General features: G+C 49.0%; 7 protein-coding genes across 7 annotated transcripts; 5 read left to right on the top strand and 2 right to left on the bottom strand.

Annotated features, from left to right (window-relative positions):
* Window positions 1–828: 828 nt before the first annotated feature.
* Window positions 829–2,442, top strand: LTR64_006490 (uncharacterized protein; the record flags this gene model as incomplete). The annotated part of the gene is made up of 1 exon (XM_064900820.1): window positions 829–2,442. The coding sequence occupies one exon, from the start codon at window positions 829–831 to the stop codon at window positions 2,440–2,442; it is 1,614 nt and encodes a 537-aa protein (XP_064751896.1).
* Window positions 2,443–2,916: 474 nt separating this feature from the next.
* Window positions 2,917–4,109, top strand: rhp51 (RecA recombinase Rhp51; the record flags this gene model as incomplete). Its single annotated transcript, XM_064900819.1, has 4 exons — window positions 2,917–2,997; window positions 3,049–3,128; window positions 3,179–3,246; window positions 3,298–4,109. The coding sequence occupies 4 exons, from the start codon at window positions 2,917–2,919 to the stop codon at window positions 4,107–4,109; spliced, it is 1,041 nt and encodes a 346-aa protein (XP_064751895.1).
* An 899-nt stretch (window positions 4,110–5,008) lies between these two features.
* Window positions 5,009–7,223, top strand: LTR64_006488 (uncharacterized protein; the record flags this gene model as incomplete). The annotated part of the gene is made up of 3 exons (XM_064900818.1): window positions 5,009–5,015; window positions 5,066–5,548; window positions 5,599–7,223. 3 exons carry the CDS (start codon window positions 5,009–5,011, stop codon window positions 7,221–7,223), a joined length of 2,115 nt encoding a protein of 704 aa, XP_064751894.1.
* A 599-nt stretch (window positions 7,224–7,822) lies between these two features.
* LTR64_006487 (uncharacterized protein) lies at window positions 7,823–10,146 on the bottom strand (the record flags this gene model as incomplete). The annotated part of the gene is made up of 2 exons (XM_064900817.1): window positions 7,823–9,807; window positions 9,981–10,146. The coding sequence occupies 2 exons, from the start codon at window positions 10,144–10,146 to the stop codon at window positions 7,823–7,825; spliced, it is 2,151 nt and encodes a 716-aa protein (XP_064751893.1).
* Window positions 10,147–10,665: 519 nt separating this feature from the next.
* Window positions 10,666–12,306, top strand: LTR64_006486 (uncharacterized protein; the record flags this gene model as incomplete). Its single annotated transcript, XM_064900816.1, has 1 exon — window positions 10,666–12,306. One exon carries the CDS (start codon window positions 10,666–10,668, stop codon window positions 12,304–12,306), a length of 1,641 nt encoding a protein of 546 aa, XP_064751892.1.
* A 526-nt stretch (window positions 12,307–12,832) lies between these two features.
* Window positions 12,833–14,047, top strand: LTR64_006485 (uncharacterized protein; the record flags this gene model as incomplete). Its single annotated transcript, XM_064900815.1, has 1 exon — window positions 12,833–14,047. One exon carries the CDS (start codon window positions 12,833–12,835, stop codon window positions 14,045–14,047), a length of 1,215 nt encoding a protein of 404 aa, XP_064751891.1.
* Window positions 14,048–14,838: 791 nt separating this feature from the next.
* LTR64_006484 (uncharacterized protein) lies at window positions 14,839–17,877 on the bottom strand (the record flags this gene model as incomplete). The annotated part of the gene is made up of 2 exons (XM_064900814.1): window positions 14,839–16,394; window positions 16,959–17,877. 2 exons carry the CDS (start codon window positions 17,875–17,877, stop codon window positions 14,839–14,841), a joined length of 2,475 nt encoding a protein of 824 aa, XP_064751890.1.
* Between the last annotated feature and the right edge of the window lie 175 nt (window positions 17,878–18,052).

Here is an 18,052-nt window from a genome sequence, read left to right as displayed (position 1 = left end):
GCACCCATATGGATGCGTGTCGAGTATCGGGCAGGAGAAAACAATTTTGATCGGCACGAGAGTAAGAATCATGCAAGACAGCAGCATCCGAGTGTCTTGTTGCTGTCGTATTCCGCTCGTCGCCTTAGGCGGAGCTTCTAGCTCTAGCTCGAAGCCAAAACTGAGTTGCGGGACGCAATGAACTGAAAATGGCAGTACCCACAGCGCTATCACATTGCACTAAACAGGGCGGATCTGCCGCAAGGTGAGGTCCACGTATCGTAGATCCCACTATTGGGAGGACTTCAAGCTGTTATTAGATACCGACCGGCATGACTGACTGCTCTTTTTGTATCTGTGCCTTCAGTACGTGTCTCCAGAGTCATTAGACGTTAGCTCGCAACAAAGCGCTGGACTTCATGCAAATCTGCTCTACAGCAAACATCAAACAAGGCCAGCTTTCGACTCATTGACCATTGCCCTTCGACCCCTGTATTGGTCGTCTATACCAATGCGGTTAAGACACCACATTTGATCCGGATGGCACCAAGCTGGAGGTACTAATAAAAGCGTTTGCCCACGTCGTTTCATCTGCAGAAAGAATATCGCGTTGGTATATGATTACGTCTCCCAAGTACGACCTCCATTTCAGAAGTGGTTTGGAAATACTGTCAACATGCTGTTAGCAATTCAAAACGCAGCAGACCAGCCTTTGTTTCAAAATTCTGAGTCGTTAATACTTCCAAAAGTTACACCTACATTGAAGAGAAAAAGAACGAGTCACTGTACGAAGCTGGTCCACTGCAATCACTCCTACTGATCGTGTTAGTCTCGATCGGACACAACAGGATGAACAAGCCAGGAGCACTCTCTGTCGAGAACACTGATACAAGCCAGCTTGATGGTACACTTCTATCACCTCAACACCACCACTCTATGTCTGAGCCGGTCTCTTCTGAAGAAGGGTCGACTCCTCTTGACTCCACATCGGGAGGCAATGGATCGAGAAGCTCCTCACACGGCTCTGGTGAAAGTCTGCATACTGAGCATGTAGTCAAACTCTCGAGCATAGAGCATTGCATGCCACGGGCATACATCAGAATATGCCTCGCATATAGACTAGGGACTGGTCAGGATGTGCATAAGGCGGTGCAAGGCCTCGAAAACTACATCAGAGGAATCGTACGAGCGAAACCATACCTTGCTGGCAACGTTGTTGATGTGGATGTTCCAGGAAGCAATATCAGTCGGGCAGAAATAAGATTTACAGCTCAAGACTACCTGAATTATCCTGGAGTCGCAGTAAAAACCCTCTGCGACGAACACGGTCTGCTGTTGCGATACGAACAACTCGACGCAGATGGCTGTCCACCAAGTCGACTACGACCAGAAGACGTTTCAGCGTTAGCGCCCGACGTCGACCCTAGACAAGCGAGTCCTGTGTTTCGTGTACAGGCCAACCTAGTGGTCGGCGGTCTCATTGTTTCCTTTTACCTCCATCACTGCATCTCCGATGGGACAGGGTTCGACCTTATTACTTCCGGCAGGATCCTCAACGACGACTTCACATTTATCTGCCCACCGTCTCTATCACATCAGAATACCGCGACCTTGGACAAATTCCTAGAAGAGTTTGCGCAGCATAAGAGCAATGTCCGACGAGAACTCTCGAGAGCTCCAAGCACTGTCACCAATACTCGCCAGTTACGAGCACAACGCCTTGATCAGCCGCCATTGCCTAAGAATCAACCTGGAAGAGGTTGTGTTCTTATGCTTGCAGCCAGTCTGTTGTCCTCGACAAAGGATAATATGAACCAATATGAGGACCCAGGCTCAATGTACCACACCACGAACAGTGTTGTCATGGCACTACTTTGGCGGCATATGACTCGTGCTCGTCGACCATCACTGGCGCATATCTCGAATGTACAAACATCCAAACTCTTGATACCAATCAATATTCGTGACACCATGACTCCACCACTACCAGAGGGCTATTTTGGCGCTGCAGTCGATTCCGCAAAAGCGGAGATGGAGCTGGACTTGCTTATCGGAATGCAAGAGGACACCCTGTACAGAGTGTCTCGCACGATACGTGAGGCCATCAAGGGTGTAGACGATGGCTATGTGCGTGAACTGATCGCATTTGCAAATGCGGCTGATCAACTTACCGACGTCCACGACATACAAGCCAGTAACATGGATCGTGTCACAGGAGCAGACATGTACATCACGTCCTGGCTCGATTTCAAGACCTACCAACACGATCTAGGAATGGGGCTGGGCGGGCCAGATTGGGTAAGAAAACCTTGGAGTAGGGATCCGGGGTCGTGCATTATCCTCCCACGAAAGACAGACAATCCATCCTACATTGAGGTTGTCGTGCAAATGACTGGAGCTGATATGGACCGCCTACTACAAGACCAGTATTTCATGAAGTACGTTCTACGGGTTATTGACTGATATACAGAGGGTTCGAGCTCGAAACGGAGTTGAGGTTTGGAATCGTCTTCGGGTGTGTAATGGGCACGATTTTTCTTTTTTTCTGGGCAATGTATTATTAGGATGGGTGGCGAACGAACCGATGGCATGGCAACAAATACGGGAAGACGAAATTGGCTTGGAGCAGGATATTGGAGGGATGATTTTGAGCTTGGAAAGGATGTATGTGGAAATTTCATGCTACGAATAATCATTTAATCAAATCATCAGAGAATTTGCCAGGCTGAAAGTGGTCGTGCTTCAGAGAAGGTGTTATCATGTGACTTCGCGACTCGTGCCTGCCCACCGACGCGTCATTCGCCACTTTCCATTACTTCTTCCTGCTGCCACATTATCTCATCCTTGCACACTACGCGTTGACCACTACTCGCTCTTGTCCTGCCACACGAAACGTCTCCTCATAATTCATACTGCCCTTGTAGTTAACATATCAACATGACACAAAGCGACGTACCTCAGGACGAATATGAGCAGGGTGGGGGGCCAGGTGCACCTATTCCGGTCAGCCAGCTGGTGGTAAGATGAGAGCGCATGGATGCTTGCACTCAACAGACTGACAATTGTTAGGGCATCTCAGGCTTGACCGATCGAGATGTTAAGCTGGTTCAAGAAGGTGGCTTTCATACAGTCGAGTCGATAGCCTACACGTATGTACGCTCATCAACTTTGATGCGCTGTCCACTGACTCTCTCAACAGGCCAAAGCGTATGCTTGAACAGATAAAGGGCATCTCCGAGGCGAAGGCCGGAAAATTGTTGAACGAAGGTAAGAACGCGCACGAACATAGCATTACACCATAAACTGACGAGGTCCTAGCCATGAAACTTGTCCCTATGGGCTTCACAACAGCCACTGAAATGCACGCACGCCGTAGCGAACTGATATCGATCACGACCGGATCAAAACAGCTAGATACACTGCTGGGTGGAGGCATTGAGACTGGATCCATAACAGAAATATTCGGTGAATTCAGAACAGGAAAGAGTCAGATTTGCCATACACTTGCAGTAACGTGCCAGCTTCCATTTGACATGGGTGGCGGCGAGGGCAAGTGTTTGTACATTGACACAGAAGGTACATTCCGACCGGTCAGATTACTTTCGGTAGCGAATCGGTTCGGCCTCGAAGGTGAAGAGGTACTGGACAACGTTGCGTATGCACGAGCTTACAATTCAGAGCATCAGTTGCAGCTTCTGCAAATGGCGGCTCAGATGATGACAGAGACCAGGTTCTCGTTGCTCATCGTGGACTCGGCGACTTCTCTGTACAGGACAGATTACAATGGTCGAGGAGAGCTTTCCTCTCGACAGTCACATATGGCCAAGTTTTTGAGAACACTCCAGAGGCTGGCAGACGAGTTCGGCATAGCCGTTGTCATAACCAATCAGGTGGTTGCACAAGTTGATGGTGGACCAAGTGCCATGTTCAACCCTGACCCCAAGAAACCAATCGGTGGCAATATCATTGCGCACGCCAGTACTACGCGACTTAGTCTGAAGAAGGGCAGAGGTGAGACCAGAATATGCAAAATCTACGACAGCCCGTGCTTGCCTGAAGGCGACACTCTCTTCGCCATTCAAGAGCATGGTATTGACGATCCAGCTCCGAAAGATATGGAAAAAGACTGAGTGCAAAGTTCTTCAGTGTTTGGTTTCAGCGTGGTGTTCATTAGGGCTTTGCACATGATGAATTTTACATAATGACGATAAGGACTTACCATGTGTACGAACACTTTGACGACGGGACGCAACGGTTGTGCCTAGGAAATGACGCGTTTGAAGTGCAATAAGTCCTGCTTTCGTTTCTCAGCGCTAATCCTTGTTCTGATTTTTATTGCCCGAGCAGTCTGCAGACACTTCGAACGGCGGCATGAAATAATGGGGTGAATGGAGCGTGTGATGTGGCTGAAACGAATGAAGATGCAAGCGCATGGAAACCTCAAGCTTAATCGAATCTGATCGGCTACTCGCCACATCTGAGGAGCTTTCTACCGAATCAGAAACAAACATGTTCTTCTGAAAGCAAGTAAACCCGGCTTGGCCTTTTGAAACCTTTCATTCAAGCCGTCTTTATTGAGAATACTTTCAGCTCGATTGTCGATGATATGAGGTAGCCATTGCATGGTTGCGTGTACTTTTGGCTTGGCGAAGCTTAGCACGTTTCTTGCTTCCTCCATGCCTATTCGCGGCGCGCATTGTAGGATGGACCCCAATCTCCTGCGCTCGTTCAGCTACGAGTACGCTGTGTTGATGCTCATCATCGAAGCAGGAACATCGGCTGGTATCCGTTCGATATGTTCTCATAGACGTTGCTGATCTTCTTTCGCGAAGAGTGCTTGCCACACCTAGACTTGTTGCTTTGTTGTTGCTTGAGCTGGTCGTCCACTTCCCATACATTGTTGTCACTGGTTACTGACTCGACCTTGTCGTCACTTTGCGACACTTCCGCGGCTACTCTGAAGCATATTGACGAGGTCTCTTTGACACGGGTATACTCACCTTCTCGACCTGCATTTTCTACCGGAAACATGGCTAGTACGTGTTCAATCATGTGCGAAACTCGCGACGGGCTAACAATGATCCAGTCAACCAGTATGATGGCTATGCTCAGTCAACCCCTTCACGACAACGACAGCCAATGACCAATGGTGTCGGCGAGAGCGAAATACAGGTGTTATGTGGTCCATTGATCAATCTACAGCATATGAACTACACAGGCAGAACGCCAACATGGCATGGTACTGTACTGGTGGTCACAAAGCCAATCGGTACTACACCGCATCTCCATTACGGTCCGGCTGAGTCGCGAGGAGAGAGCAACACAGTGGAAGGTCTGAAGCTTTATGAAGATCCTGACAAGGCATTCTGGCGCTTCTCCCTAGAAGTCCCACTCAGCGAAACCCAAGCGCAATGGACATACCACATCCCCTCCGTTCGGTTCCTGTCGGACGTCAATCAGAAAGAGTGTACAAGGTCATTTTTCGTTCCTGGAGCCGCAGATTCAATGCGCATCATGTTTCACTCCTGCAACGGCTTCTCAGTCGGTACAGATGAGGACTTTTGGTCCGGTAAGCAGCACCCCAATGCCTACTCTTCATGATTGTACTAACCTAGCCAGGTCCTGCGCTCTGGAACGATGTCCTACGAACCCACGAGCAGCGGCCTTTTCATGTTATGATCGGAGGTGGTGATCAAATCTACAACGACGGAGTGCGAGTCAAGGGACCTCTGAGACAATGGACCGATATTAGCAACCCTCACAAGCGTCGACAATATCCCTTCGATAATAAGCTGCGGTCAGATTGTGATCAGTTTTACTACGAGAACTACGTAAGATGGTATAGCACGGAACCCTTTGCAGCCGCAAATGCTAGCATACCTCAAGTCAATATCTGGGATGACCACGACATCATTGACGGATTCGGCTCCTACAGAGATAAGTTCATGAAGTGCGCAGTCTTCCGAGGTATTGGTGGTGTCAGCTTCAAATATTACTGCCTTTTCCAGCATCATACCGCTCCTCCCGTATCGACTTTTACGACCGATGCCCCTCAGACCATGTCCGCGACTGGTCAAGGAACAGCCGGTGCTGACCCAAGACAAACAGAAAATACCTACGTGTACAAAAGGACAGCCGATGACCCAAGCTGGATCGTTGGAAAGACCCCAGGCCCATATGTGGAGGAACGGTCGCGCAGTCTGTACATGCGCTTAGGCAAGAGAATCGCATTCTGCGGTATTGATGCTCGAACAGAGCGAACGAGGCATCAGGTCAACTACCCCGAGACATATGAGCTCATATTCGGCCGTCTCGAACGAGAAATCGCCGAAGCAAACGGTGACATCAGTCACCTCATCCTCCTGCTCGGTGTACCAATAGCCTATCCACGTTTGGCATGGCTAGAGAACATTTTCACAAGCCCTATAATGGGACCTCTCCGATTCCTCAACAAGCGTTTCGGCGTTGCAGGTGGCCTCTTCAACCAATTCGACGGCGAAATCGATCTTCTTGACGATCTAGACGATCACTACACAGCACGTCAACATAAGACAGAGCGCAGAGAGCTGATGCTCCGACTGCAAAGATTTTCCCAACAACACTCAATTCGTGTGACTATACTTGGCGGTGATGTTCATCTCGCAGCCGTAGGACGCTTCTACTCCAACGCTGCTCACGACACACCAGCCGAGCACGACCCTCGCTATATGGCCAACATCATCTCAAGCGCAATCACCAACAAGCCACCACCAAAAGCAGTCGCAAATCTACTCGCTAGACGCAACAAGATCCATCACCTTCGAGACGGAAATACAGACGAAACGTTGCTAGACATGTTCAACGAACAACCAGGCGGACAAATGAAGGGCGCAGCCAACAACAAAGCCACCATGCCCTCGAGAAACTACGCCTGCATCACTGAGATTCCTGAGTATGGGTCACAGACAGAAACCAATCCTCACATGAACGGATACAGTCACCAATCAAGCGCTGGCAATACCGTTCCCGTCCAAATGGGAGACACCGGCGAGGAAGGCAAACAACGACCAACGCACGATAGCAAAAAAGGGCGTCATCCACTTCACGAGGGCGAGGTCAATGCGGGCACGAACCACGTTGCCGCTGATGGCGTAAGTAGCCAGGGCACGTTGAAGGGTGGATTGAACGTGTCTATCCGTGTGGAAATCGACAACCGCAGTCGGAACGGAGAGACGGCTGGATATGGTTTGGCTAGTAAGTTATAATCAAGTACCTACACAAGACACGATACTAATGCAGACGTAGTACCGAAACTCACACCGATCAAGGCAGTTGCGTAGGCAGTGGCTGTTGATGATCCGGATGTTGTGCCGCTTGAGGCTTTGCCTGCGCCCGCGCCTATACCTACTCCCACCAGAGGAAAAGTCATCCCTCGAGAGGACTTGCTAGAGTCTAACGACAAAAGAAAGAGTATATGGGAGACTGTATCTTTCAAAAAGGCCTTTGCAGCATCTAACACACACATTGCAGCCACGGGAAGTACCTAGTTGTCCTGCGAGGCACAATGTTGAATCGATAATGTTCTTGGACTAGAACAGAAGGAAGGAAATCAGAAATCAAAAAGAGAAGGGATGTGCTGTGAGCATGGTGTTTAGGGGGCGGGAGGCGAAGTGCGCAGCTATTGATTGCTATCGTGTTTCTTTTGTTTGTTTTGTCGGCGAATCGTATGTATAGATACCCCTTTCCTCTTATACTAATCCGGTGAATTAAGATATTTTAATTTTGGTGAGAAAAAAAAAGAGTGCTATTTTACAGTCACTGTGTGAATATGTTCGAGTTGCTTCTTTGACTGTATCAGAGATCGCTACGACATCCCGAATATGCCGTGCTCAGCTAATGCATCTAACGACTGTGTAATATCCCAGCTATTCAGGTAGTCCGCATTATTACTTCCAGGACCATGTCCCGAGGAAGCATTGTCACTGACACTAAAATCATCCCAGTTCAAGCTCGCCACATCGAACGGCGGTAAACCCATATCACCTAGCCCATTCATCGCACCATTATTCAAGAACAAATCGCTGCCACGAGTGCCGAATCTCAATTTATCGAGTTGTGCGGGGCCCGGGTAGAGCAATCTCGTCAGCTCTGCGTCTTGAGCTGGTCCGAAACTCGAAAGGCTGGGAGGTTTGTTGCTGAAGACTGATTCGAGCAGTGGGCCAAGGAGACGCTCGTAGATCCCCGCGTAGTTGCTGACTTCGTCCCAGCCCTGCATGGCAAGGGTGAGGAAGTTGGATGTGAAGACTTTTGTCATTTCGAAGATCTGCTGGGCATCGAATTTGGCGCTGATGGTGTCGAAGCCGTAGCGGAGGCAGAAGAGGACGACCATGCTGTTTTCGAGGACGTGGTGGGCGATTAGCCAGGAGCGGCGGTAGAAGCCCGTCAGGATGTGTTCACGGAGGGATTTTGCTGATGAGCACGATGCTTCGAAGGCGAGCATTAGGGAGCGGGGGCCTGGCATGGGGATCCGAGGGGAGGGCCGGTGGAGGTTGGTGAGGCCGTGCATGAGGGTGAATTCGGTGAGCTCGTGACCGTCGTTGTAGTCGTCGTACCATTGGCGGAGTCGTCGTTCCATTTCGTCTAGCCAATCATCCCATGTTTGGGAGTGGTTGAGTGGTTTGTTTTGGAAGTGGACTTCTGTCATTCTGGATTGCAATTGTCTGAACTGTACCCATTGAATAATAGGTCCTTTTGTCTGGATGCCATTAGTGTCGATGCCAGTGGGATGAATGAATCGGTCGTCAAAGGTGGAGGGAAACTGTGCATCAATCGAGTCGTCAGGAATTGATAGGGGTCTTTGAAGTGCTGAACATATTGATCTATCGAAGCAGTAAGCTGACCAGAAAACTCGCCGACGTAGATCAAGAGTAAGGTGATCAAGGGCTGTTTTGTCTGGAGGTTCTCGATGGAGTCCTAGCTCAAGGGAGGCTCGCATGACTGTGCCTGTAAGAACCCAGACGTTTGCTTGTCGAGGGTTGATAGAAGCGTACTGCAGTACTAGTAGAGTGACTTGTATGCCTGCGAGATCTGATGGTATCCTTGCTTTCTCCGAGAAATGTTGAATGCCTTCCTCGAATAGTGATCCAGAGAAAATCATGTGTTTCTGTTCGTGGCCTGTTTTAGCACTCCCAAGTGTCGCCGAGACCGACAAGCACAAGTATATGACAAGAAAGTCGAACGATGGTGGAATGCTTCGATGTCCAGGTGGTAGTGCCTGTAATGTTTTAAGAACGTTTTCTAGCTGCTGCCAGACCGAAGGTGCATGCAACACTGGGAAGATGGGGTACACTCTGGTCATATACTTCTTCATAAGACTTTTAATGATGTTGATCGGAATACTTTTGAGCATTACACAGCTGATTTCGTGGTTCGACGATCGAATGTTTAACGAAGATTTCCTCTTTGTCTCTTTTGGACTCGTCGCAGAAGCCAAGACGCTCGTAGATGGTGTCAAGCTCATACGAACTCGGGCAACCAAGCCAGTCATGCCCGGACCAGGAGCTAGAATGGCGAAGACTAGAGCTTGTAGTTCCTTACAATTCATGACTTCTTGTCTCACAGGGTCCTGCTCATCTGTCAAAGCATGCTGAGCTACAGGAACAAGCATCGAATCCTGTCTGATCTCTTCCCGAGTGGAGAGTTCTGGTATCGGATTGACATGGTCTGTGAAAGGCATGCCATTCTGAGTGGGCATACCAGCAAGTATATCCGATGCATTGAGTTCTTCGAGATGTCCATTTCGCGCCAATTCACCTTCAATCTTCGCAATCTCAGATTCAAGATGCTGTACTATACTCCGTGGTATAGATGCGTCTTGATCTTTGGAACTAAACCCAGTACATTCTGCCTTGGCTGCTGTGCACTGGGAACATGGTATTGCGCGGTCACATTTGATTTTCCTACGTCGACATCTCGCGCAGGACAAGACTGATCTTCGACATTCAGACATAATTACCAGTTACCATTTTCCCCGTTGAAACTATTTCGATAGTCGCCGGGAGGCATCAACATGCTCGTGCCCATCGTCGATAACGATGTTGAGCGCCGAGCAGGAAGTGGCTCGTCGATATCGCTTGCACCTTCCGAAAGCGCATTTCGCGGATTCTCCCCGCCTCTGACTATAGTCATTGGTTGAGCTGATAACGACGTCGTATCTCTACTTATTCGACACTTAATAATTCAAAGAATTGCGGTTTCAGAGATGTTAATGAGCTCTTGGTGGTGACAGCTCTTCAAGGGGTAAAAGGTGGTGGTCTCAACGCTCATGTCCTTGTGCGGTGTTGACCGTGGTGTCTGAGTTCCAATGATTCGACCGACTCTCCGGTCATTGGAATTATGGAAAATCTATTGACAACACTCACAGGCGCAGCAGAAGAAAATCTGACCAGACTGCTTCCAACTTGTCAAAGATGTCGTCGCTTACGCAGAAAATGTGACACTCAACTGCCCGCGTGTAGATTGTGTCAAAAAGGTAAAGCCGAGTGCACATTCTTCGACCATGCCCTGCAGCAAACACTACCTCGAAGTTATGTACATTCTTTACTCACCAGACTAGCCAGGTTAAGGGCGGTACAAACGGCTGTCAATGGCGGTCCGAGTGATCCTACGCCGATCACACCTGCCCTAAGCAGAGGTTATTCATCACATATGAGGTCAGAATCAGCAGTATCTGTGAATACCGAGAGGCAGAACCGAGACTGGCAGCAATATGAGAATGGCATCTCCTTCGATAAGCACTTCAGCCTCGAAGATGCCAATCCAACGTGTTGGCAATACTTTGGTAGCAGTTCTGCTTACTCATTAGCCGTCGAAGTCGTGGTCGCCGCTCAAGCTCGATTCGGCAAGATGACACATCCGGAAAACTACGCTGGTCCCGACTTCAAGCTCAATATGGTGGTATACGAGTCTCTTCAGCCAAAGGAGCGGACATGCCCCTCACGAGACGAGGTAGAAACACTAGTAGCCCTATACATGAACTCAGCAAATGTCATCAATGGATACACTGACAACGCTCAAGTCTCTCAGGAGATTAACACCTACCTCCACCACCAAAGTGGTGCTATCAGATACTTACAAGGTGTCGAAGCTCATGAGTTCTTCCGGATAGCGATGATTTGCGCCATCGCGTCAGCCAGCAGATCCCGTCATGATTCCCGTTTTGGCAGCGAAGCCTTCTCCTACTATCTTGAAGCCATTCAGTGTGCGGAAGAGGTCACATCCGATGTGTCCCTAGATTCATTACAGGCACTTCTACTCCTAGTACTCTTTACATTCTTCTATCCTCGACGCGGCGATGTCTGGAAGCTTCTCGATTATGCCTGTCGTCTTTCTGTCGAGCTCGACATTCACTGCGAGACCAACGACGAGTACGAGGAAGAGAAGTTTTCACAGCGCCGAAGAAGTATATTTTGGGGCCTGTATAGCCTCGAGCGTACCTTTGGTCAGCATATGGGTCGGCCATCGGATCTACCAGAGGAAATTATCACGGCTGAATATCCGACTGCATTCACGACATCGGCGGCAGACAACGTCCTCATTCAACGGGCCCTGATAAGCCATTACTATCGCCTCATCTACCTTCGCAGCGAGATATTTAGGATCCTCTACATGCCTGCCATAGCACCTGAGCTCCCTCGCTCTTGGTACGAAGATCGTCTAGAAGACTTTCATGCATGGAGAGGCGAGATCGCTCCGATAATTGATGCACCAAACCACGTTCCTGGCATGGGCACAATACAGTGCGAAATGGCATTCAATACCTCAATGAACTTCCTTTTTCAGCCGCTTCTGTTGCGAGCCTTAGCAGCAATCAAAGGGCCGGATACACCGATTCAGCAACAGTTGTTCGGAGACATGCAGTTGGTGATACCTCGAGAGTCGTACGATGCAGCAGTTCGTTCGATTATGTTCTACGACCGGATCTTCCATGCTCCTGAAGGGACACAAGATGGTGACTATCCTGTCACCATCATTAGCGCACATTATATTCATCAGGCTGTTCTGACTTTAATGGCCCACGTCCTTCTTGCGATCGATGGCCGTCTCCCTTTGGTCACTTTTTCTCGCGACCTGGAAGCATCAGGTTTACAAGTTACGCGTACTCTTGACACGAATGGCCGTATGCACGTCGATGTACAACCTATCGACTTCAGCAATATTCATGAGATCAGTGAGGCATGTCTCGGCTTGTTGAGGATACTAGCGGACCGTTGGCTCGGCATGGTGGGAATATTGGATTTGTACAGAGAGATGCATGAAAAGGTACTACCAGCCTTGACTACGAGGTAAAGTGGGCCTATGAAAGCGGTATATAGAAGTTTTAAATCTATGTCAGCTCGAGGAAGGAGCACTCGAGAATCACGTGTAGATAGCCAGCAATGTATGTAGGCTTTCGGATTTCAACACCAGCGTTCTCAGTGCATGCACTGTGGTGGGGTTTATGCAAGATTGAGAGCGTCCTACCGCCCGATCTGGGTTTGGGATCGCCTAAATTTGCTTCTATGGAGTGATGCTGCACGACCTCGAGCCTCGATTTTTGAGCAATAAACATGAGCTTTTTTTGCGCTCAGCAAATTGAAGAACAAATTCTCTTATCGGCTCAACGATTGCACATAAAATTTCTACTTGCCAACCAGCCATCTGTGACCAACAAAATGAGTTCATCCTTCTTCTGAGCGCTATTCTCTGCCCTTCACCCTTACACAAGATCTATGTGATGAAAAGATCGCGATACGTCATTGACAGCTGAAAGAGTCAGAGCACACGACCTTGTGCTCGATTGACACACCTCGACCTCCAACCGGAAGCAGCGACAATGTTACACGGCATCATCTCAGTGGCAGGCGCCATGCTGTCCGCAGACCAGGACGACATCCCCCTCACAGTCGCCGAAGCGTTTTCCGGCATTCTAGGATCAGTCTCTCTAGCCTGCTGGATCTTTCTCCTTGTACCTCAAGTGATTGAGAACTACCGTAACCAGTCTGCCGAGGCTATCAGTCTTGCCTTCGTGCTTACCTGGTTTCTCGGTGATGTTGCGAATCTGCTCGGCTCAGCATGGGCTGGTCTAGTGCCTACAGTAATTGCGATTGCAGTGTACTTCTGCATTTCCGATGCGGTGCTGGTTAGTCAAGTCCTGTACTATGGCATTCGAAACAAGAGAAGGGAAGGACAAGGTCTTTTGGCAAGTGTCAAGGATACTGTGGTTCAGGCCGATACCGGTACTGAGAGATTTCGCGAGGAGCAATCGACTGCAACAGTTGATGTTGAAGATTCGGAAGAGCTTGAGACATCAGAGACAGAACCATTGCTAAGTCGGAAACACAGCCGCGCAAACAGCTATGGCGCATACACCATACCTGGCTCAGCAAATCCAAAAACCGTCCGAGAACAAATTGCCCGCAGACGATCGAGCTCAGGCGCATCAGCGAAAGACCAAATCAAAGCTAGAAGAAAATCGTCCTCAGCAGCTGCCAGCAGTGCTCAACAAGAACCGCTTGCGAAAATCTTTGAAGAGACAGACTCAACCCCAACGATAGGAAGACCAAGAACTTCTCGAGTAATCAAAAATACACTATTGATTTTAGCTGTCGCTGGTATCGGCACTCTAGGATGGCTGATCGCATTTAAAACAGGCACATGGAAACCACAACCACAACCCGATCCGAATGCTCAGCCCGACCCAGATGACGACAGCAATCCACCAGGCGCACAGCTACTAGGCTACATCTCCGCAGTCTTGTACCTCACAGCTCGACTACCTCAGATCTGGAAAAACTACCGCGAACAATCCTGCGAAGGACTTAGTCTGCTATTCTTCATTCTCAGCCTGTTAGGCAACGGCACATACGGAGCAGGTATCCTGTGTCACAGCCTTGAAAAGGGCTATGTAATAAAGAACGTGCCCTGGCTTATTGGGAGTTTGGGCACGATGGTTGAAGATGGGATTGTGTTCTATCAGTTTAGGATATACAAGGATAATGTGGAGGATGTTGTGGTTACGGATGGAGCTCCTGGAAGAGCTGAGCCTTAGGAGTATCTATTGTGGAATTTGATCTTAGCATACTTAGTAAAGAAGATGTACATAAAGGAGAGAGTGCGAAGCGACAAATTACTGGACAGTCATCAGCAAGATTACATTGGGAAGAAAAAGCCCGCTCCACATCTGGGAAGCAGTACTCTTGAAGGCGCCAGCATGAGAGATGGGAAAACCCACTACGATGCAAGGACGATAGCTATGAGTCGTATCGGTTCGCAACACTGCAATGCGATCATCATGCAACAGTTGACTTCTATGATAGAGGGGCTGCGGACTGCGCCGTCTAGTGTCGGAAAAGAGAGTCTAGCAATATTAGGCATGCCTGGAACTGAAATTACAGGTACTGGCTCTAGGCATTAACAACCTAAACCACGCCTATTTCAAGACGGACCTCAGATACTGCAGGCACGACATTCAGCATATCTAATCTCTCCATCACGAAAACAAACGACTTTCACCTCACTCACCATCGACAACATATTTCAGCAGAGCCAAGGCAGGCAGTGGATATAGTCAAGGACAAAGTGAGGTGAAAGTCGTTTGTTTTCGTGATGGAGAGATCAGGTATCGTAGATGTCGCACCTTGGTTACTGATGGCTACGAAGAATACACAGAGCACGTCTTCCTCGCTGCGCTACAATTCTGATGCGCAACGCTGTATAGTCCTTGATTTCTACAGTAACATAGGCAATACTAAATAGGACACTCGACGTTTTATACCTTCTCGAAAGCGAGGAACACCTTGATAGAAGAGTAATAAGCTACATACGTATCTCCGAACTGAACTAGAACCCAGCCACTCGTTTCTTCTTTCTTGCTTTTGCCTTTTCGTTCACTGCACTGCGACTTCCAAACGCACCGCTTACGGGTTGAGTAGACGTGAATACACTCGTGTCCGGATTGGCCTGACCCGAGCTTCCTGCCTGCTCAACACCATCGCTGAAAACAAATGCGGGCTGAGTGTTGGATATTCTGGCCCTAGTTCGAATTGTACCAGACGCCGAAGGCAGCAGTCCAGAGCTTCTAACAGGTGGGGGTGCATGCGAAGACTCGGGTAACACGCTCGTCGAATCTGTATTTTTGACATTGGATGCTGTCCGCTCAGCTCTTCTTCGTGCTCTAGCCAGTCTCTCTGACGCTCGATCTTTGGCCGTTGTTCGATCTGTTGGTCCTCCTGACATTTCCACTGCAAGCGCAAGCTCAACTGCTTGCCAGTCGTAGTTGTCAGGATTGGCCTCGGCATCGTTCGATAGGTGAGCTAACAATGACATGATCTGGGACGAGGTCGTATCGTCCTCAAGAACGACCGGTGGTGGCGCTTTCTGTAGCTCTGTGTAGACGCCGAGACGATTAATGACTTCAAGCAGAGGAGAAGCTGTAGCGTTTCCTGGTTCTTTGTCTTCATGTTTGTGTAACTGAGGCTGAGGTTGACTCGCTGAAGTTTCCGAGATTGAACGCCGAACCAAGTCATCCTGCTGAATAGGATCACTCAGGACAAGGCTATCCATTGCCGGTATTGGCTGTGATTCTGGAAAAGCCTTCGATAAATTCTCCACCACCTTCCTGATAGTCTGACTGGCGAGCAGTTGGTCGAGCGCTATCTCACGCACAAGCCGCTCTCTTTGCACTCTTGGACGATCGGGAACGATTGACGGGAGACTCTTGACCAGATGGTCGAAGAGCTTCTCGTATTGAACAACCAGTGACAGACCCAAATCTCCCCGACAAACTTCTATCTGAAGTTTATCGCCTAGGCCGTCCACGAGCATACGAGTGCTTCTCTCGAGTGCGGCAGAGTCGGAGTCAATGTTTTCGACCCTCATGCCATCGACTGTCAGTTCAGACAACAGAAACGCCTGAGAGCTTTCATCGAGAAATTGCCCATCGTGGAGGCGCTCATGCAGGAGAGATAACACAGTAGAAACGTTATGTCTAGATCCTGCATTGAAACCACTTTTTGAGACGACGAGCTCGGTACAGGTCGCACTTATGTCCTTCACCACCGGTCTATGACCTCCGGACGCCACAATGGCTGGGCTTTCAGCATGCAAAGTATCCAAAGCATAACCTCCCACGACCTCATCGTCTGCAACAACAAAATCCGTCAAACCGTTGTCATCATCATCTATCTCGTCGATAAAACGCTCACTCCTGTGTTGGAGACCTCTAGTGGGTGGAAGTCGAAGATGGTAGTTTTGGTCAGCGCTGGCGGGCAAGCTTGCCAATGGTTGAACGACCATATTGATTGACACTATCGATAGATCTTCGTATTGTAAGATCATCTGTGCGATCGTTGGAAGTTCAGCAGCCTGTAATCCATGACCGTCTACTTCCGCCCTCACTAGCAAGACCGTCGTTAGTCGACTAGACGGGAGTTTGTCAGGTAGCTGAACCAACGACGGGCTAGATGAGGTAACAGTAATATGCTTCTCAGTTATTGTGTAATGAAGACGATGTAGCTTGACAGCTTGACAGCAACTTGAGTACAGTAGAAGTAAAGTTTCATTCTCACCATGCATGCATGTCATATTGAGCGACATGTCTGAAGCATTGTGGACATGCTGCCATGCACAGAGCAGTGCTGGCCCATGGGAACCTTTCCAATCTTTTCGACTCATATCGAACAACAGCACTTGAAATGTTGTAAGAATGAAAACAAGGTTGGACTTGTGTCCAGCTGTGATCCCCAGAATGTATGAAGCAACCTTACGTGGATTGAGCCGTACGTTGACTGAGCAAACTTCATCTCCATACTCGTTGAAGACCTTAACATCCTGTCGATTACAAACCAGTAAGCGATCAGTAATTGTGCTGTTACTAGACGTCCAGAGTATCCGATGCCAGCCATCAAAATAGAGGTCGATATTATTAGGGCGCTTTCTGCTTCGCCAAGAGAAAATCTTACCTGATGCTCGGAGACGTGTCTGGTGTAGTACACGAGCAGAACGAACTCTTTTGCCATGCACAGTCCAGATGCTCCAGTTGCCTTCGACGTCTATAATAGCCAGTCGTCGGTGATTGTGGGGATCGAAGGCGACGTCGGCATGAGTATGATCACCAGTTGCTGACACGGGTAGAGTGAGGAACCGATTCAAGTCGAGAGATCCTTTTGACGATGCAGAGCTCACTGCAGTGTCTCGACGCAAGAGCGGCTCGAAGAGGCAAGTTTGAGACTGCAGTCGAACGGCCAGATAGGTGTCGCTGCGGCTCCCAGCTCTTTTTGACGAGAATAGTATCTGCTGAATCTGTTCAATGCCCTGCCAATCAGTTGTGTCTTGTACAGAAAAGGACGGTACGCTGGCCACGAATTCGTTGCCACTTGTAGTGGTAGACTCAAGATTTGTTCGTCCGACACAAGCAACACGAAGCTTGTCATTGTTGCCAGTGGTGTAAGCTACCACATGAATACTCAAGTTTCCCGAGTCGACTCCGTCTACACCAAGCCAGACGGCACTTCCGATGGCGATGCGCTGACTCCACGCTTGGGTTGCATAGCTTGAAGAGCTCGAACGTGTAGCAACATCCGCTAATCCAGCCGTGGCCGCAAGCAACGGCAGACGACGGTGATGGGCAGCATTCGACTCTGGCAGTCCGTTTTGGGCAGGCAACACAGTTTCCGGGTTGGAACTCAGTTCGAGAATAGCGGCAATTTCCTCTGTCGCAATATCGAGGTGGCCAGTATCATCCTGCGAGTTTTGTTCTTCCTTCAGGAATGTCCATGATTGCTCTTGTTGCTGATACGTTGCTGCTCCATAAGTGCCATACGTTAGTGTACCGAGTTCATGGTTGTGTCGTTGGCGCCATATTCGCTCTTCCTCAGCCATGTGCTCTATGATGCTGTATTAATCGTAACAAGTAATGCTGTGGAAAGATTGTGCAATGCATGGTGTCCGGCTTCTTAACGCGTGGTTAGACGATTCATAGAACAACAGTGAAGGTCGAAAGTGAAGGTTTCACTTAGCCATAGGAATGATAACGAGCATTAGTAGCACGAAAGAA

The sequence above is a fragment of the Lithohypha guttulata genome (assembly GCF_036872675.1).
Source record: "Lithohypha guttulata strain CCFEE 5908 chromosome Unknown scaffold_5, whole genome shotgun sequence".
In the NCBI taxonomy this organism is placed as follows: Eukaryota; Fungi; Ascomycota; class Eurotiomycetes; order Chaetothyriales; family Trichomeriaceae; genus Lithohypha; species Lithohypha guttulata.
Note: the sequence above shows the minus strand (reverse complement) of the source record. Positions and strands in the feature narration are given on the sequence as shown.